This window comes from Paramisgurnus dabryanus, chromosome 14 (assembly GCF_030506205.2).
Source record: "Paramisgurnus dabryanus chromosome 14, PD_genome_1.1, whole genome shotgun sequence".
Lineage (NCBI taxonomy): Eukaryota > Metazoa > Chordata > Actinopteri > Cypriniformes > Cobitidae > Paramisgurnus > Paramisgurnus dabryanus.
This window is the reverse complement of record NC_133350.1, coordinates 16,792,327-16,814,165: the sequence shown is the minus strand read 5'-3', so window position 1 is coordinate 16,814,165 and position 21,839 is coordinate 16,792,327. Positions and strand designations below refer to the sequence as shown.

General features: G+C 36.5%; 1 protein-coding gene across 1 annotated transcript; it reads right to left on the bottom strand.

The window, feature by feature from the left end:
- Positions 1-723: 723 nt before the first annotated feature.
- On the bottom strand, positions 724-20,938 carry dvl1b (dishevelled segment polarity protein 1b). Its single transcript, XM_065241312.1, has 15 exons — positions 20,503-20,938; positions 18,248-18,317; positions 17,689-17,810; positions 13,205-13,317; positions 10,372-10,513; positions 10,194-10,287; positions 10,039-10,108; positions 9,808-9,947; positions 7,567-7,643; positions 7,422-7,489; positions 7,248-7,325; positions 7,034-7,168; positions 6,143-6,310; positions 5,772-5,990; positions 724-2,555 (listed from the first exon to the last, which is right to left on the bottom strand). Exons 1-15 carry the CDS (start codon positions 20,670-20,672, stop codon positions 2,038-2,040), a joined length of 2,184 nt encoding a protein of 727 aa, XP_065097384.1. The 5' UTR covers positions 20,673-20,938; the 3' UTR covers positions 724-2,037.
- Positions 20,939-21,839: the final 901 nt, after the last annotated feature.

Sequence of the window (21,839 nt, the reverse complement as noted above, 5' to 3'; positions counted from 1 at the left end):
TGGGCTCAAAATCTCTGTTTTGCATGTTATACAAATAAACATACAAACCACCTATTTTTTCCAATACATGTGCTGATAGTAGTCAACATTTGATGTGGATCCAAAAAAAATAATCAAAGTTGTCCTAGGACAAGAACGAGTATTGGGTATTGGTCAACTTTTATGAAAGGTTTTGATCCACTTCAAATGTTGACTTGCAGTGTTGGGGAAAGTTACCTTTAAAAGTAATGCATTACAATATTAAGTTACTCCCCCAAAAAAGTAACTATAAAGTAATGCTCACGTTACTTTTTAGTTACTTTTGCGTTACCTTTTCTTGGCTGAAGCTTGATCTCTTTCAGGCCTTGCAGATGTTTTTTATGACTGAAAAGTTCTGCATTCAGAAATTGCATATTTCATCATAAAAATGTCGAGCTCTGGCCTGCCATCTCAGTTTCTGACTCAAACTGTTCCGGCACAGGCGTGTACGATAAATGTGACTACGTTTAGTTTTTTAATCAGTACATAATTTTTTTATCAAATTAATCAAACTAAAAAAGTAACTTGCATTACTTTTTTAAAAAAGTGACTCAAATATTAATGTGTACATTTAAAAAGTTATGCGTTACTTTACTCGTTACTTAAGAAAAGTAATATTATCACGTAATGCACGTTACTTGTAATGCGTTAGCCCCAACACTGTTGACTTGTGTACTTCACCGAATAAGAAGAAAAGAACTAAACTCACAGAATGGATCTTTTTTATTTGACAGTTTCACTGACAGACCAATACACAGAGTAGAATGAACTTTAGAAAACTGCTTTCAACAGAAAACATACACAAACACCTACACAGAGGTCAATTTATACATAACTACAAAAAGGCATTGCCAGAAGCTCTGTACACATCTTTCTATACAATTAGTTTTCATATTTACAATAAAAATGAACTATATACACAACACTTCTCAGACCGTTCCAAAGCAAAAAATAGACGACACATCTTTTAGTGACGTACACTTACAATAACAGGGCAGGTCAAACCATGTAAAAGTGCCAATTATAGCTTAAGCTGACAGAAATCTAAATGGAGAAATACTGAACATACAGTAAGTATCCTAAATATATCAATCCCCCTTTATTTAGTTCCTTTAAACCTCTTCACCAATTCAACTTCTCTTTCAGACTGATTGACAGGTTCCCAAGGGCAAGACTCTGTAGACTTTACAGACAATATTTAAAATCCTAACAAAATACAACTCATTTAAACTTTAAGCAGGAGCCAATCGGTTTCACACATACGTAAGTGCTGGTTCTTGAGTTTACCCTGATGTCCAGCAGCCCAGACGTTTTGGGCTTATTTATGTTCTAAAAATACAGTTTTCTAGTTAGTGCTTTATAGCCATGGGAGCCATTCATAACAGTGACATACTACCTTATAAACCTAATAATAATAATAATTGAAAAAGTGTCCAAAACTGATTTATACTGCCAATACTTTTCACCATCCCAGACCACTCGGTAGGCATAAATCACGACATGTGCACCATAAAAATACAATATAGACATCTGAAAAGATGAAAATACTTTTTGACTGTTGCTGGATCTTTCTCATATTAGAGAGTGTCGAGTAGTCAAGCTGATTGTAGAGTTACTAAACTTTGGAATGGACTAACAGTTCTTGACCAATCATCTGATTGTCTCTACTATATTTTACATTTGTGCTAAAGCAACTATAGTACCCTTTACAAGCAACTTAAAAATTAGACTGCTGGTGTGCAATTTTATTGCTAATAATGGATAATAAAAAATATATAACTTACATACCCCTCAAATAATTCGAGCACTGTAAATATTCTGGCATGAAGAGTTTGGTTCACTTTTGTTCAACACTTATCTTATCCTTCAAATAGCTAACTTGTGACCACAGTATTTAATACTGTTAGTAAAAACTGACTGTAAAATGCTATATGGCATCATCTTCAAGGGAACAGAGGTGCTGCGTGAGGTTACAAAATGAATTTAAGTGTACTACTATTTTTTGTTTTCATTAGATGATCACATTATATCCACAAAGAATTCACAAGGGTTGCCCATGGCATGCTGGAAGGACTGGCGACTGGCGGTAAGTTCAGGTGGTATGACCCCCAGTTCCCTAACTGGTGGGGCCCCTGGGGGCCCGCTGTTGAAAGCGCCCTTAGGGGTCAATCTGGCCAGACTGTACGGAGGTGGCAGACCTGGGGGTCCATAAGAGGAAGCGTGGCTCCGTTCACTGAGTGCACAAGAGGCGCGGCCATATTTGGAAAACGTATGGCTGTAAGAGAAGGATGTGCGGCTATGTTGGGAGGGGACCCGCGAATGAGTCTGGCTGTGTCCGGAGTGGGCGTGGCTGTGAGATGATAGGGCATGGCTACGATGACTTAATTGGCTACCTGACCGTTCACACCTCTTCCCACCCGCTCGATTGGCTGAATCGGATTCACTGCCGCCACTACCAGTCGACTTGCGGTCTTTTTCTCTTGGCAAAGATCGCTGGGTCCTCCCAACACTGGGGTTGGAACTGCTGCTTTGACTTACTGAAAAAGATAAAGATGAGCACTTAAAACATATACTGAGAAACACAGACATAAATATAATGCTTGAATATTTACATGACTTTAACCATTAAAAAAAGGGTGGAAATTCTTTTAACTCATTCCCTGCCAGCCATTTTTTGAAAAGTTGGCCGCTAGCATTTTTTGTGATTTTCACAAAAGTTTCACAAAATGCCTTCCAGGAAAATTTTCTTCTAAAAATATATAAATATACAAATATATCAAATGAAACAACAGCCCCTCTGCTTTCAAACGAACAATAAACAAACAAAGAAATAAACAAACAGGATTTTTTTATCCTATCTATATTTTTTTCTCTGCTTATAAACTCTTAAATATGGGTATTTAAAAAAAAAAAAAACTTTTGGCTTCAGTTTTTTCATAAATTGGGTAAGTGGGTCTAGTGGATAATCGCGGTATTGCAGATTAACATAAAAATTCTTCAGGAACACGTTTTTTTTATGCAAATGTTTCTCTTAATTGACGAGATAACTTTTCAATGGCGGGGAAAGAGTTAATAAGGCCATGTGTACAATATTCCTTAGGCCAGTGTAATTATTTGGATTTTCAAAAAATATTGGCAGCTAGCGAGATGCTGAGCATTTATTCTGCACTGAGTGTCGGGTGCTCTGCTTTGTTTAATGGTCGCCATGATTCAAATTTGGGTAAAATGCTTCGCTCATCAATGTCCCTTTTTACTCAGCTGTTTAAACAGTGAATGGGCATGACAAATACCACACCAACCAACAGGCTTATCCTAAAAAAAAAAAAAAATTAATAAACCAAAAAGAAGTATCATAGCAACCAAAGTACAGCTTAACTGATGCACTTAAAATGATCCAATAAAACTTGGATGCAATTAACTATGAAAACTTAGAAAAGCATTTTTGCACCAAAAACTGTCAATCTAAATTAATTTGTCATTTGGTCAAAACTAAATTAGGCCAATGTCAAAACTATGCAAGACAAAAAAAATTTAACCCAGGCTACAAAAAATACAGGTTCACATGCAACAAGGATAACCATGGTTTATGTTGTGAGGGTTTCAGGAGTATGATACTATTTAAAAGACCAAATGGTTAGTTTCTAAATAAACAGGTTAATAATTGTGCAAAATGTTGAGCTTGTGGAGTTCATTATAATAACAATAAATATTACAATTTGATTTTAAAAACAACGTCTCTAGCTAGTCAATGTACCTTCTCATATTACATGTAACAGCCAATGGGTTTGGAATGAATGAATCCCTTTTGTTCAGAAAATATTTTATCCCTTGGGTTCACTTCTTTATAAGAACACAAATTTGCTGCATATTTGAAAATAACTTCAAATGTGCATCTATTTTTTAAAGACCGTGATAAGAAAATATGGAAATTAAAGAGCTGATGAAATACATCTATGAGATGTGCAAATGAAATTAGATGCAGCACAGAAGCCAAATGACAATAATGCAAATGAGAAGATGAGGTGCTCCTAAATATAAAAACTACTGCTTCAGACAAAAACAAAACACTAAAGCCAATAATCATTTTCTATACTCAACTAAACCTTTTCTAAACAGATCTATATTGATTTTGTTGTGTGCATTTTCAATCTAACACATGACCAAAACATGCTGAAAAATACAAAGACAAGAGGTGAGGCAGCAGGACAGATCCAGTAACAAAAACACCCAATTATGGAGGGAGGCATGACCATGAGAAAGAGAGAGAGAGAGAAGGGGGGAGAGTCGAAGTGAGGCTGCCTTACCGGACACCCCAGCGTTGAGATAACCTCCTCCATCAGTCTGTCATTGCCCAGCAAAAGTGACAGGAAACAACAAAGTTACACAGAGCCACGTGCCTGTCCAAGTCTGCCCGTATACCACATCTACAACTATCTGCTCATTTCAAATAAAATCTTATATGTGCTCATATAAGATATTTATTTAGATGTTTTGATGATATGTCAGATTTAAATGTGAATTTAAATATAGATTAAATGTTTATTAAATACTGACGTATTTCACTGATGATAGTTTTTTTTATTAAAAACATTATTTTGATTGAAAAATAACGGCAAACGTTTAAACCATTTAAACAACAGCATGTAGTCTTCAAGTGTTATTCAATTTTAACAGTTCCTGTTAACACAAAGACGCGATCTACTAAACTTCCGTATTGTGATGAATTTCCAAGTCAAATGGAATAACACACGAGGAAACAGCGGACGTGTCTTATGTTTTCCTCTGTGAATTGATTGGATACAGAAAAGTAGGCATTTCATTGAAAAATTAACTTGCCGCAGACTGACAGTTGGCAGGGGCGGGGTTAACAGATGCTACCGCCCAAGACGTCTAGCTGAGGTCATCAGAGAATGATCGCCACAAGAGGGCAAAAATACATATTCAGATTTTGATTAAAGTTTATGAGAACACATTCATTTTAAATGTCCCGCAATATTAAATAAAAAAATAAGAATTTTCAGTTTTAATTTCATGGGGACTTTAAAGTAATGATTAAAATAATTGAAGGAAACAAAATAGATTTTCAAGAAGAGCAATAACAGGACTGGTATTTGATAGTATTATCAAAAAAGTAGGAAGAAGAAAATCTATTGGACTGCAATTACGCTGGCTAATCAATCTGAAATGTTCACCTGCCTACCGTATTTATATTCGCTTTAGACAAACCAACTGTTTAAGTTAACGTAATTACCTATATTGTAAAATCTGGCCAAAACCAAAACACCACATGTGAAGCCTCAACGGGATGTCAGTAACACGTCTACCACTCTCTACACAAACACACACACATCTAAACTCACAAATACTCGTAATGCATTTCACCATGACAGGCTGCTGTGCAGTGTTTTCTTCCTAACAGCTAACCTTAGCTTATTTTCTGAAAAATGCATGCCATGTGTGAGATGAACAAAGGTGATGTATTCATGTGAAGCAGAAGTGAAGATGAAGGCTGACAAATTCAAAGCAAGCAGGAATTAACATTGAAGTGAATCATGAAATGAGCCAAATCGATATTATAAAAATATAAAACTTAAAACACTTTACACCTATAACCACCAGATCCCCATATTTGATTTTAAATACAACCTCAGCTCAAAACATAACGGGTGAACATATTAAGGCATATTAATTTGTTGGGAGTTTGTCAGTTCAGTGTGAATTATCCTTTAGTAAATTCAGTTATAATCACTCACCCTCACTGTGCTGGCTTCCTCCACTGCCACTGTGAAAACTGTGGCAGGGGTCGGAATATCCTGGAGGGAAGCCAGAGGGAGCCGTGGAGAAGGGTGGATAGGGAAAGGGTTGGCCACCCATGGGCCATGGGTTAGTGGAAGGAGGTGGAAGAGGGGCCAGCGTGTCCTGCTCTGAACCAGCACCACTTGAACCTTCATTCAGGTTTAGTGTAGCCATATCTGTAAAGCAAGTGAGCAATAAAGATAATCCAGAATAAAGATTTAGGATATTATAATAGGTACTGTTTGCACATTGCCTAAATACCATTTAAAATAAAGTTAATACTCAAAATGTATGAACTAGGAAGGAAAAGTAGCAATGTTTGTCATACTTTGGCAGAGATCTCCAAAAGTGTAGTAGCACTGTTCAGAGAAGGTGATTTTGTTGACGGTGTGTCTGAGATAACCATGCTTCAAGAGGCTGCTTGCGTATTTTCTGGCATCTCGTCTGTCTTTGAATCCTTCGACCCGTGAGTAGAGCCAGTCCACTACATCACCTCCTGTAAAGCACAAAATACAATCAGAGCACACAAAAAAATAAACAGACACTTTAAAATATATTGTTTAGAGGGTTGGATTAATTATATAAAATGTGTTTTGGTGGCTGTAGCAGTGCAGCTTAAAACAGAATGAATATAAAAAATGGGAAATAGAAAGAAATAACATAAAAACATAATATATGTGTATTTTTTATTTAATTCACTTATAAAAAATATATAAACTAATATAGACGGTTTCAGCAGTAACAACATAAACAAGCGGCTGTCGCGGTCTGCACGTAACTTCCGGTAAACTCCGCTAATAATAAATAACAACAAAGTACTTTAAATGTAGTTTATTTATATAACAAGCAAAAAAACAACACACAGAAAACCAAAACATTTGTTATTTTCGACGAGGCATTTGTTCAACAGATCAGTTTAGCAACTAGTCAGACCATTAAAAAAACGAAACCGGAAGTAAAGTTCGGATCCAGACGTGTATCACGTGCGTCTATATATATCCACATCAACACTGTTGAAATGTTAGCACCCTCTGCCATGTCTTTTTGCCAAGTTCATTTATTTCACCCCCCCAACCACCAATGCTAACAATATTAAAATTGTACTAAAAAAAGTTGCTGAACTAGTTCAATAACTTGCTCATCCATATTTCACACATCATTAAAATGTAGTTTATGAACACAAACCTATTAAAGGAAAAAAGACACAGTAATATCTCACCTATAACCGCATTGGCAATGGTAATCTTTAGCCACATTCGGTCACGGATTTCTAGCCCTGAGTCTGGGAGCTTCATCACCTTGACAATGGTGGCCATGTCTGTCTTTCCCATTGTAAGAGGGAGATCGTCAAACTCTGCGAGGAACACAAAGACAACCAGAAGATTAGGGCTGTGCCTTCAAACAAACTTGAGCCGTCAAAAAGTGGACTATACCATTTTGTGGGTAAGACCCTGTTAGTGCAGTAGTGTGGGAAATCCAGGCTGCTGGGTCAATTGGTCTAACTGGTTCAGCTTTGGAAAAAAAGATAAGCAAAATATCTTAGATAAATAAATATATTTTGTGTATATCTACATTTGCAAAAAAACAAAATGTGTGTGTGTGCTCACCTCTGGGTATTGTAAAGTAACTGCGAGGGGAAGGGTCCCAGCATTTGGCGACTGTGAGACTGATAGGGCTATTGAAGACAAGGACACTGGTCAACTAAAACAAATTTACAACATGTTTTGACACTTTTTTCCTCTTCACTCTTACCCATTCTTTGAGACAATCTCTCTGAGGATCCTAACTGCATCGTCATTGCTCATGTTCTCAAAGTTCACATCATTTACCTGCAAATCAAAATGTGGCAAAACTATTTAATCAGACCCTTATCTTTCATATATAAAGACCACCAGACTTAAATGATACATGTCCCCTATAGGATTGTTATACTAGGACCAGCTGATACCAACTACAAATACAAACAGGAAAAATGTACATTTAATTCTACATCTAATTCCCTGACAATACATGGCACTCGATACTGATAAGGACATACAGACGAGGGGAGGTGTTGTAGGGGTGTCACAATGATTAAATAATTGTCTCATAATGATTGTTTGACCTCATCGTGATGATTTCAAATCACCGCAATGATTGCACATCTCTCTAAAAACACAAGGGGGTGCTGCAGCGCCAGTATAAATGAGACTGTATCAGATGACAACCCTTAACAGTAGGGCTGCAATGATTATTCGTGCAAATGTGCGTTTTCTCAATGAATAAATTGTAATAAAATTATGGTGAAATCCCGGAACATCCTAAAGCCAGGGGGTGCTCTCGTGCAGAAACTCCCTTTGTGCCACAGGAGAAGTACCATTACAAATGCTATTCCAGGAAATGTCTATAGGAATATTTATATTGCTGTTCTTCAAATTGTTTCAGGTATTTTCATGATAATAAAGAAAATTAGCTTTTTTAAATGAACGTTATAAACGACTCCGACTCATAATGATGTTAGATTCATAAGGACTTTCTACTGACCAAATGCCGTAGTACACGCACAAGCTGTGCATGAAACACATTTCATGCATAGCTTGTGCGTGAATCGATTTCAAAGGCATTTTTAATGGGACACGCGATTAATCTTTGCAGCCCTACTTAACAGTGTAACACGATACATTATGCAAAGCCATTCAATACAGTGGAAAAAAATGCAGATAAAACATACAAAACATACATTTCCAAAACAGCAATTCCAAATTCAGGGAAGTGTATAATGTTAAGGATCTGTAAGGAATTGATTTTTTTTGCAGCCACTAGAAACGTGGTCCAGACCCAAATATGACCTTAGTAGGATTGGCTACTATTTAAGACCTGTTCTGGTATTGCATTTTATTTTCATTTATTTTTAGACACTTTATTGTGTTGTTTATATCTTATGAAGAATTTCCAGTTTTTGAAATATATTAATTAAATTATTACTTTTAAATGTGTGTTATGTGTATTAATATTTAATGCCAGGTAAACCTTGCAAATAATTAATTTAAATAATCACAACAATGTGAGAAAATTATTTCATTATTTAAAAAAAACAATTCAACAAAAAAAGTACTGTATGAGAATTAAATGTCAAAGCAATAAAACAGACAATTAATCGTCATAAATTATTAGGAAATTAATCAGAAAAATTTCATGATCGTGACAGCCCTTAGTGTTGGAAACTAAAATATATATACAACGATGCTAAAACCTTTTATGGTTATGTTCAGATTATCAGTCTGCCACACTGTGCCATGTGCATGTAGAGTATCAGTCTAATCCACCTTCATTACTGTAATATGTCACTCAATAAGGATTAGTAACTGCTGGAGGCATTTGACAGCTGTGCCTGGATATCGAGATAATCTCTAAAATACTAATGTAAACACAAGCCTAAGCTTCCACCTTGTATTAAAGATAAAGTTGAAAAAGACATATCATCGTCGAGTCACTTCACTGTATTAACTCTACAATGCTGCGTTGGAAAAAAGGAATAAACAAGAGACCATGGATCTTTATATACTAATTTAATATCTAATTTCATCATAAATTAATAGGGATGCGCCGATACCACTTTTTTGGAATACGAGTACGAGTACGAGTACTTGCATTTCAGTACTTGCCGATACCGATACCGAGTACTTAATAAAAAAACATGATTTAAATTTACAGGTAACAGCTTTAGTCATATAATTTAACAAAAAAACAAGGGACTAGTTTTCCAGTTTGTTGTAAACTCTGCCTCTTTGGACAACACAAGAGGCATCAACCCCTTACACGCCGCTCAAACATAGACATTTCTCAAACCGTGGTATCGATCCCTGGTATCGGGGGACTTTTAACGAGTACGAGTACTTTAGAAAATGTGGTATCGAGGCCGATACCCGATACCAGTATCGGTATCGCTGCATCTCTATAAATTAAGTATAAATAAGTGTTAAAAAGGAACAGGTCTCCTAAAGCTCAACCCACCTGCAGCAGCATGTCTCCTGGCTCTATCCTTCCATCTGCTGCCACAGCTCCTCCCTTCATGATGGAGCCAATGTAGATGCCACCATCTCCTCGATCATTACTCTGGCCCACAATACTGATACCAAGAAAGTTATACTTCTCTGTGCAAGAGAGAGGAAAATAGTAAGGGAAAGTGAAGAATTGCGATGTAGCGTACCCAAAGATGTGCACTTTGGGGTAAGCTGATCTTACCCATGTTAAGGGTCACTGTGATGATGTTGAGGCTCATGGTTGAATCTGTGATACTGCTGAAGGAAGAGGACTGTGAAAGTAAAAGCGATGGAGTTACATAAGGTACCAAAAAACCGCACAGTATATTACGGACCATACACACATGCAAGTCTCACCCGGTCAATTTTTGTCACTTTGTGTCGTCTGCGCCTGCGTTTGTGTCTCTTCATTAACTGAAACGAGGAGCTTTGGCCTGTTGAACTGCTCAGTCTATGTGAAACAATAAGCATACTTAACAAACGGTGTTATTTATAGCAATTTGACATAAAAGTTTGTTAATTTTTCGATCCTGACCTGCTAGCATTCTCATCCTCCTCGCTGTCGAGGAAGGAGCTTGACTCCAGCTCGCTGCTCATCACTGAAGTGCTGTCACAACCCATGGCTGTGTCTCTCACCACCCGCTGCTCAGCTTTAGAGTGACCATTTACACGGGGGACTGAGGGTGACAACCATGCACAATATGTGGCTTGTCAAGTAGTCGAAATTTACTAAAAACATTTAACACATATGTCAATAAATTCATGGCTTGATCACACCTTGAGGTCTACTCTGCTATACAAGAATATAACAAAGAAGGGAAACACATACATTGTTTTGGGCGGGGCTGTGCCTCTGGGTGACAGCGGATTGGCTGGAAGGCTTTGGTAAGGCGGTTGCATCTCAAAGAGCCAAACTTTGAATACTGTTTCTGGTGGAACCCAAAACACTCCAGAAGAGCTGGACTGGCCACACTTCCTTTACCGGGCTGATATCGCTCTCTCATACTGTTATGTTGTATACTGGATAGGCACACACATGTGCCAATCTTTAGGGGTGTTTTTTAGATTTTCATTTATAGATCATGCTCCAGACTCCAGACTAGTAAAAATGTACAGGTTTGATTGAGAAAAGGCTATAAAACAATATGAATTTGACAGAATGAGAAAAGAGGTTGAAAAAGCACACGACAGTACTGTAGAAAAAAACAATTAAATATTCAGTTTCTTTCACAATAGAAGTTTCCATAAAAAGTTTATTTAGTTTTTTCCCATAAAAAAGTTGCATAGACTACAGAGGGTGAGCACACAAACTCAAATGATTGCAGTATACGCCGCACGAAACACTTGATTCTGATTGGTCACTCCTAAAAATGACAAAACACCGCTCATATAGGTACCGTCTTCTTTGGAAATTGATATTGATCTGTACTTCTTACCGATACCAGCATGTATTTGTTAAAAATAAGCTAATAAAATATTACAAATCTTTATTTTGTGTCCAATTATTATTTACGTGGTCATGTAAGCAGGATAATGCACATCCAGCTGTACAACGTTACATCTGTATGAAGACAGGAAACCAGACACTACAAACCATCCAATGTATGACTTTCAGCAACGAAATGTAGGCTACTAAACAGGGTACACAATACATCACCCACACGTGTGTAGTGAGTCAATATACATTTAGCCTAAAGATAAATCGCGTTTAGAAAAATAATAACAATAGATCATTCGGTTGACTCGAACAAGGCAATCTTCTGAATGCTTGCGACAATGTATTACATTATTTTTAATTTAACGTTAGATTTCGTAAGGTATTACATTCAAATTACATTTTAAATCTGAGAGGACATGTCCTGGACGCTTCAATAAAACAGTTTTACGTCAAAAAACAGCTGCCTATTCAATTCAACATTTTATTGGACAGCAAATGGGAAAATTTAAGTCGCCTTTTCAGGTCACTCAACCTGCCCAAATAACACATCAAAGACGAATAACTTACTGATAAATAACTATTACAAAACCACCATAAAAGGACAGAAATAAATACGTTTAAGGTAAGTTAACGTTTGTATTTGATGTATAACAAAATGGTGATAAAAATATACCTTACCTCAGAAAATGATAACGGAACAGCATAAGCTTGTCGGCGGTGTGCACATAAAGTACTAGGCTACACACTACAGAGAACTGGATCTCCCGCGGGAGCGCGCACTGTGAATTTATTACCCGCCCCTTCTGCTTGCGCTCCAGCCACGCGCCCGTTGCCATTCATCACCTCTGCTGCGCGCGAACAATGAGCACGCGACTCTCCTTTCGCATTTGCTGCTCGAGCGCGACAACCAAACCAACCATCATCATTTGCATAGTAATTCAGGCGCAACATTTACCAGCAGCTAAATAATGGACACGGCGTGTTAACAAAGGTGACAGAACATTCCCATAAAATTCTTTAAAGACGGATCTCTTTCACAACTACAGAGCAAATAAAACAGGCATATATATCTATATATTTTACGATTACATTATATTATAAAGACCAAATATACATATTAGCTTATATGTTAGGTATTCCCATAGGACAACATGCCTTATAGTTTAATATTTGTATATCCTTTCTGCCCTATTATTAGAGTACGCTGCACTGTCACCACTGACAGCACTGTTTCCAGACTGGCTACCTAATTAAACCACAACTGATTAATGATCAGTGGAAACTAATGGGCCAACAGAGGAGAGCCTGCACCACTGCCAGGACACACAGACAAATTACTGTGAGAGTTCTGGCTGTGTGTTTGAGAGAGAGAGAGCATCTGTTTTGTTAGAGAACTATATAGAACAGGAAGGGAGGGTAAATCTCCAGTGTGAACATCTGTTTTTGTAAATGAATAAATTGTAAATTATGGATGGGTTTGGATTTGCTTGTGCAGTTAGTTATTGTACCAACAATTAATGCAAATCAAATAGAACAAAGAAAAATGTTGTATTAATTTTTTTTAAACATTACTTTCTATATGCATTGTTCTGTACATTAATAGAAATCAGAGAATGAATGAAACAAAAAGATGTCATTTGAGTGTGCTTTAAATTAAGTTGGTAAAACTTTTGCTCTGAGACATAAAAAAACAAAAATGAGAAGAGATGGCAAATAAGACAAAATTACACAGGTCTCCGTTTTTAAAAGATAACGCATTTACCAAACCAATTAGACAAAAATACTGCAAGTTGGTTTGTCATACTCAAGGTGTGATCAAGCCACAATCATATCCAGTTTGTCTAAGAATGTGAAATGTTCTGATATTAGTTGTAAAAAAATGGGGATCTGAAAAGTAGCAATTTTGAAACATCTCATTGAAAACACTCACATTCATCCCTTCTCCGTCTGGTCCTTTCACGCTCTCGCTCTCGACGGTGGCGGAGAACAGACTCACTTCCCGTCTCAGTGTCCAACCCATCTCTGCTGTTTACTGCATTAGCACTGTGTGTGAAAGATACACAAAAAGACATTATCATACTGTACATGTAGGCCTATTATGTTTATTTATACTATTTTGTAGCTATAATTAATCTAACTAACCCAAATCGTAATACAGAGGTCAGCTAACTAGCCTGACAGTGAACAAATCACAGTGGCAAGAAAAAGTATGTGAACCTTTTGTAATTTCATTTATTCATGTCAAGGGTATTGACAAACATAATACTTCTAAAAATTATTACACAATTTTTTTTATCTTTCATGTCTTTATTGAATACACTCATTCAACATTCAAAATGGCAGTGGAAAAAGTAAGTAAACCCTTAGAATTAATAACTGGTTGAACCCCCTTGGCAGCAATAACTCAACCAGGCGCTCCCTGTAGCGGTGGATCAGACCTGCACATCATTGAGAAGGAATTTTAGCCAATTCTTGCTGGCAGAACTGCTGTAGCTTTTTGGCCCTCTTCAAGTCAATCCATAGCATCTCTATTGGGTTGAGGTCTCTGCTCTGACTGGGCCACATAGGCGGATTTTGTTTTTCTTAAGCCATTCTGTTGTGGACTTGCTGCTGTGTTTTGGGTTGTTGTCCTGTTGCATCACCCACATTCTACACAGTTTCAGCTGATGTACAGACATTCTCACATTATCCTGAAGAATTGTCTGATATACTTGGGAATTCATCCCAATTCATCCTCCCCATTGCAAGCTGGCCAGGCCCTGATGCAGCAAAGCAGGGCCAAATGATGTTTCCTCCACCATACTTTACAGTTGGTATGATGTTTTCATGATGATATGCCATGCCCTTTCTACCCCAGGTGTAGCGTTGTGTGTGTTTTTTTCCAAATAGTTCAATCTTAGTTTCATCAGTCCACAAATTTTTTTGCCAATACCTCTGTGGAGTGTCAATGTGCCTTTTTGTAAACTTCAGGCGTGTAGCAATGTTCTTTTTAGTAAGCAGTGGCTTCCTTTGTGGTGTCCTGCCGTGGATACCCTGCTTGTTCAGTGTTTTACGTATTGTAGACTCATGAACAGAGATGTTAGCAAGTTCCAATGATGCCTTCAAATCTTTGGCTGTCATTTGGGGTTGTTTCGTGTCATTTTTACTGGGCGCCCACTTCTTGGTAGGGAAGCAACAGTCCTTAAGTGTCTCCATTTGTAGACTGGTGAATTTCTGAAGTCTTTAAAATAACTTTGTAACCCTTTCCAGCTTTATGTAAAGCAACAATTCTTGATTATAACTTCTCTGAAAGCTCTTTTTTGGCGAGTCATGGCTCAAATAAGCGTGTTCTTCTTGTGCAGAGCAAACTCCAAAACTTTGAGGGTTTTTTTCTATCAAAGTATCTGTAGTCCACACCTTCAAACATATTATCTTAACTCTTTCCCCGCCATTGACAAGATATCTCATTATGTTAGTTAATACCCCTGACTTAGATTAAGATCAGATCACATTTTATGACAAATTTATTCAGAAAACTATAAAATTATATCTCGTCAATTAAGAGAAAACGCTTCCCCGCCAATGACGAGATTTTCAGTCTTTCCGCAATACCGCCTTCTGCAACTTTTTAAACCCGGAAGTATTGCCCTATGGCAAGCGGCTGCATGTCCGTGTCTGTTTTAAAGATCGCTCTGAATGCGATCTCTATGAAAAGTCCGTCACAAAAATGGAATTATCTCTGCTTTTTGCTCAAAATATGAACCACTGAAGGTAGGATGAAATGTTTTTTTTTTTTGTTTGAAAGCAGAGGGTCTGTTCTTTCATTTGGTATATTGTATGTTTATATATTTAAAGAAGAACATTTTCTGGAAGGCATTAAACTTTGGTGAAAATCATGAAAAACGCTGGCACTGGCTGGCAACTTTTTAAAAAAACGCTGGCGGTGAAAGAGTTAAGGAAACTCCAGGTGTGCTAAAACCTAACTCCAATTAGCTTTTTTAAGGGTTCACATACTTTTTCACAAGCACTATGAGTTTTTTTGATTGTTCTCAATAAAGACATGAAAGATCAGAATTTTTTGTGTTATTATTTTTAGACATTATGTTAGTTAATACCCCTGACTTAGATTAAGATCAAATCACATTTTATGACAAATTTATTCAGAAAACTATAAAATTCCAAAAGGTTTACTTTTTATTGCCACTGTATGTGTGTGTAAAAGACACATGTAAGCAATGTAATCCTAAGACTCTATAAAAAGGATGTGGGATGACATTGAACAGTGTGCCCTAACACACCTAAGATATATGAGTTTTTATAAGAGATGACAGAGAGGAGGGATAAAGTAGTCAGTAAATAATGATGCGCAGGGGTGTTTTACCAAAAAAGATTTCTGAATTACACCCCTGGGGAAGGCTAGTTTTTGTGCAAACGTGGACTATACGTGGTCTCTGCAGAAACCTGAGCAAGGTGAGAAATGGATTTATCTTTTTCTAAGAAATATTACTAATCCCCAACCAACTGCCTCTGTCCTCCAATAAGAACACACAAAGCTCAACCTTACCAGTATCAAATAAAAAAGCCTACATCTATATCTTTATCCCTGAATGTGATAACCTTTTTTAAAACAATTTACCATATACCATAAAAAGGGAACTTACAGCACCAAACATCAAATGGTTATTCATTTTAACTACACAGATACACGAATGAATTTGATGCACATTTAAAAGCAGTGAAGAAAGTATGATCAGTCAAGCCAATGTAAGAAATTGTAAAGACCCTTTCAAAGTTACATAATCAAATAACTGATTTGCAGTTTAAAGACAAGTCACAAGAGGGCAGAAATATACTAGCTACAGCCCTAGTGACCTATATCAGTGTGTTCATCCACAGGCCACGTCAACCCCTTAATGGACACCAAAACAAGAGGTTGGTTTGAAACCACATTACACTAAATATGATTTAGTATCGTATCATCATTAATCAAGTAAAAGTTGCAGAAACTTCTTTCTGGGGTCTTCGAATGGCTATTTTATATTTATATTACAGCTTTAAAATGTAATGTAAAAAAATGTAAATTGTGTGTTTAAGTTTCTTGCATTTGTTCTTGAATTTGTTAACTACACAAAAGCATCACAGATTCTTTACAAATGAATAATCCCAATATTTATACTTAAATACTAACAGTTACAGCATTTTTATATTTAAAGCTAAATTGACTTTTTCTCCCCTTTAAAGGACAAGTTCGGTATTTTAGACTTAAAGCCCTGTTTTCAGATTGTTTATGGTGAAATAGAATGGTTTTGACTGAAATTTCGACATTTTCGGCTGCCCTGAGAATTTTCGCGTGTTTGTGTTTCAGCTCAGACCTCTACAATGGGTTTAATGGTGCACTGGAACAATCCTTCCTAAAATGCATTAAACTTTCGTTTACAAAGACGTGAAACTCACCGAGTGGTCAGGGGTGTTCACTGGTATGCTCACACAAAAATAGCTCCAAAAGACGCATTCCAACAGGTTTTATCGTAGTTTTTACCAACTCCATTGACTTGTATTAGATGTGCTGTGAGGTACGGTATTACTCCGCGCCGGGAACTTTGTTTCTATTCTTGCAATTGGCAAAGGCGGATTAGCGCCACCACCTGGGCTGGAGTGTTTATTATTCAAGCTCTAAGCGGAAGAATGTACGGGTGTGAGGCGTTTGGAAAAATAGGTCCACAAGTTAACAACGAATGCTAAAACAGCTGTTGGAAAGCATCTTTTGCAGCGATTTTTGTGTGAGCATATCAGTGAACACCCCTGACCACTCGGTGAGTTTCACGTCTTTGTAAACGAAAGTTGAATGCATTTTAGGAAGGATTGTTCCAGTGCACCATTAAACCCATTGTAGAGGTGTGAGCTGAAACACAAACACGCGAAAATTCTCAGGACAGCCGCAAATGTCGAAATTTCAGTCAAAACCATTCTATTTCACCATAAACAATCTGAAAACAGGGCTTTAAGTCTAAAATACCGAACTTGTCCTTTAACAGATGCTTTTATTCGATGTTTGACCTTGATGTTGCTGGCACGTGCTCAATTAGAGCTATGAACACATTGGTGATTTCTAATTGTATACCTACTAGAACAAGTCAAAAGAGCCCACTGCAAGTCCTATTATATTCCTAAATACTGCCGCTTTTCTATTCACCAGGCACGAAATCGTAAAAAATCACCTATTCTCAAAATGTCACATGACTTGGGGTGGTATTTCGGTAGCGCAAATGTGTGGGATACATTACTTTTGAAAGTTTAATACAAGAAGCGATAAACAGCATTCTGATCTCTTTTTGTACATTGCTTCTTTACATTAAGCCATAAATGAGTGTTATGAATATGTGCAGGTGACTGTAGGTTGTTTGCTCCACTGACTAAAGATGTGAGCATACGCACTGGAATGAGGGGGGCCTGGAGTCTCCAATGCCTCCCGTCCTTTCCAGAGGTGGGGGCAGCTCAGTATGACTGTCCGTGCACACTGACATCCCATCCGTGTGGGAGCTCTCGGCCAACACAAGCTGAAAATACATAATAAAAAATATGAGGAAATTTAAACATATCACAGGTTACAGAAGATCTCAGAAAATGAGGATAAAATAGCTTAAGTTGTTAATGTTACAATGATTTTTGATAGTCACAACAAAACTACCCATATAAACTTTTGATGTTTCACAGTTTTGAAAGTCTGTTGTACTTTTTTACAATGTAATGCATGTTTACTTTGTAGACAAACTTTAACATTTTTGCTTTTGGCAGATACTACATTCATAGTATGTGCATTTTCTGCAAATCGAACCCTTTTTAAACATATTTAGATCAGTACCATCAATCAGGCCAGTGATGTTCAATATAAAGCAGTATATGATTCAGTGCATGTGATGTCTATGAATGCATTACTGCCCGCCTCTTCCCGTCTAATTTGATGCTATACTGGATTGAGGTTATCACAGCTCACCCATGACACCACTCTCCCATTGAAACAAGGCAATTTGGCATTATCATCTGAGACTTCCTCTTTGACAACCCTGCAGGAACACAGAGAAATAACCATATGCATTATACATTGTAATGCAACACATGCTAAAGAAACTACTGTATATTTTTGATCCATATTGAATTTTCCCACTTTCATGATGTACCACAGTAAATGTTTATTAAAGGACCTATTTTGCCTGCCTGTCATGCAAGTATGCCCCCATCTAAGTTGTCAGTCTCTGCATACTTCATACAGCCTCTGCATGACAGTACAAATAAAGTTTTAAAATGCATGTTCATATTTATGCTTTGGAGGATTCATTTTTCTTTGACCATATTACAGATATTTGTTTTTAAATTCAGTGGAAAGCAAACAAATAAAGCTAAAAGGCTATGGCACAAGTACACAGGTTAAAGTTTAAACAACTTTCCCTTACCTTCCCTCAGCAAAACAATTAATTTTACAGATGATTTATTGCTACTTCTGTTGTTGTCCCATATGTAAATATTAAACACTAGTATGAAATACAGGTCACAGAACAGGTTTGTCATTAAGTCAAAGGTCATTCAAGTCCTACTACAAATATTATTCTGCAATAACCTATTATTTTGCAACATGCAGCTACTGTAATACATACAATAAATATATAATACTATATAACACCATAATTAATACATAATGTGTTATACTATAATTCTTATACAATTTTAATCAGACGAAAATGACAGCTCATTGTGTAATGTATGTCTTAATTTATATTAGAAATGCATAATAAACATATAATTAATATAAATTTTTTATTTTACTACTCCACATACTGTTTTCAAAAGACATTTTATATTCAATGTGGTTCAGAAAAAGACCTAAAATACGTATCTGTAATTAGTTTACCTAAAAATTACCAAGTCTAAAAGAAGCTAAAGATAATTAGGCTACATAACAAATGCCTGTAGTGACAGCCCTTTAGTTGACCTTTTAAAAAATCTGAATGTGCTACAAAAATGCTACAAAATAATGTTTGAAATCACTACACTTTTTTAAAAAACACTATACATACTGAACTATGAAAATATCTTTGTTGTGTCAATGTTTATACTTTTTTAATACGTATGCAAAAATTGTTGGAATTTCAAAGGCCGGCATTGGGCCAAAGGTATCTCACACGTCTGACTTAGTTTGCAGTTCGACTTTCAGTTTGCTAAAGAGTACCTTTGGTTACAGATTATTTTTAGCCCTTTGATCTTAATGGACAAATAGCTAAGAGCAGATATTTACTAGGCACAACAAACCTCAAAAATTTAATTAGTGACATTGCCTACAATGTAAATATTCATTGCGGATGACAATCACTATATGAAACAACATTAGTCCACTTACTTCTGTAAGTGTTACTTGTTTTAGCACAATAAACAAAGTCTGTGTCTTAAAATTCAATGAGGTTGACAATGACTGAATGAAATATAACTGACAGCCCTAAAAAATAACTTATACTTATTGTCAATGAGTTTTACAAACACATGAATTTAAATTTGGAAATAAAGATAATGGACAGAAGCAAATAATAATTTATACAATAATTCAATGTTGATACCTCACTTATGAGGAGTATCAGCCAATCAGCAATGTATCAACATTATTAATATGGAATTAATCCATATGTAACATTGTAGTTCAAATATTACTGATGTACTCTTGTACTCTTCTTTGCTAAATGCCAGGTTACCATATGCAAATCAAACAACTATTCTTTAGTAATTATAGTAAAATGTAGTTAAAAGCTTAGATACCACTGTGTTTTTAAATTATTAAATTAAATTATACTGTAGTATTTACAATATATTTAGAATAGTTAATATGACAAAATACTACAGTGGGCCTACACATGAATAAATTCTGGTAATTACTATCATATAGGCCTATGCTACAACTTTTACTATAGTAAAAACTAAAGTATGCTACAGTATCTTTCATGTGGGATGCTACGGTATATTTAATAGCCAGGTCCATTTTTGCCCGCTGTTTTCTGATGCTGATCCCACAATGGAGATGATACAGACATCATCATCAGCACTAAGGGGCAGGTGCCAATGATGACACTGCCGCAGCCGAGATGACAGCTTATTTACACGCGATCCTAAATAAAAGGCTAGTCTTGTGCATTATGTATTACATTGTTTATATACTAGCATATACTGCCAATGCACAAGATTATTCCACCTTCAAAGCAGACTTACCCAAAATCCTGATCCATAGATTTAAAGAAGAATTTGTAGCTGTTGACCGGTCGGTTACTGAGGACATTTTTAAAATCCGCCAAAGTTACCTTCTCCGGGGCCACTGACAGCTTCACTAGATACGGAGTTTCCTCCTCGTCAATGTGGTAAATAATTTTAGTCTCCGCCATGAGAATATGGTGAGAACAATTGCCGGAGAACAGCGCGTGTTTTCCGACGCTGCCTATACAAACGTGTGGCCGCAATAAATGCAATGACTACAATAACAGATGCTATATTAATAATATCACGCATTCAGCGTGATTAAAGATATGAATTAACTGCCGTTTTAACCCTAAGGATACGAACACTGCCATTATGGAGGCCTGATAGGTTTGTATATTCCAGACCAGTATGCGGAGGTTTTGCTGCCTGTGTAACAGAAACAGGAAGGAAAGGTTCATATCCTTGAGAGAATCAGCCTCGTATTTCCAAGCCATTTTCCTGCGTTGTGTTGCCATCATGTGGTAGAAAGAAGACATGATGTACTCTCATTTACGCAGAAAGAAGAAGTGATTACTAATATCAAAACAAGCTAATAAAACCAGACTGGGAGATTAGTTAAAACCAGAAAACCATCTGGTTTTTACTGTTATTTTCAGCAAGGGAATGCCTGCCTGCCCTTTCACTCTCAGAAAAATGCATTATTATCTGATACTTTCGAAGGGTGTTCTGCTTTTTATCCAAGGCTGTGTGCAAAATGATCTCCTATATACTCAATCTTTAATCCACAAAACTTATAAAGCGCTCTTGAATAAAAACGAGTGAGTGGATGTGGACACTGAGGCGCCATCTTGTGTCCAAACACGGGAATCATTATACGAACCAGTTAATATTTGCGGTCCAGTGCGAAAATTAACCATGGTTAAACCGTGGTGGCAAATGTCTTAAAACCAGGGCATGATAAACGTGTTGAGGTATTAAAAGTATAAATGTATTGTAATGAGATGGTTCAGTAAGAATGTTGGTGTTTGTATAGCTAGTATAACTTGCAATGGAAATTTTAATCCTATAAGAAAACAAAGCTTTGAAATCATGGAGTATGAAAGGGAAATGATTTGGGGTCTTCTTTTAGAAAAGTAATTTCTAAAAACAAAGTCCAGTCTTTTAATAATGTACATTACAATACAGTAGAGGATGAGGAAGGATACTTCACTGAATTATCACTGGAGGAAGGCTGCTGCTTAGTATGTGCAAAATAATTATTATTAAATGTGTCTCCTTCCTAATATGCACAAGGCAACATACATCTATAGAAAGTACAGAAATTTATTTATAAGCTGGGTCAAATGCATTTT

What these genes read in the sequence shown, in the direction of transcription:
- dvl1b (XM_065241312.1), bottom strand. Translation starts at nt 20,672, where the DNA reads ATGGCGGAGACTAAAATTATTTACCACATTGACGAGGAGGAAACTCCG. An exon ending in ATGGGAGAGTGGTGTCATGG is followed by an intron (nt 17,811 to 18,247) that starts GTGAGCTGTGAT and finishes ATGTATTTTCAG; the next exon opens with CTTGTGTTGGCCGAGAGCTC. An exon ending in TTACTTTACAATACCCAGAG is followed by an intron (nt 7,326 to 7,421) that starts GTGAGCACACAC and finishes TTTTTTCCAAAG; the next exon opens with CTGAACCAGTTAGACCAATT.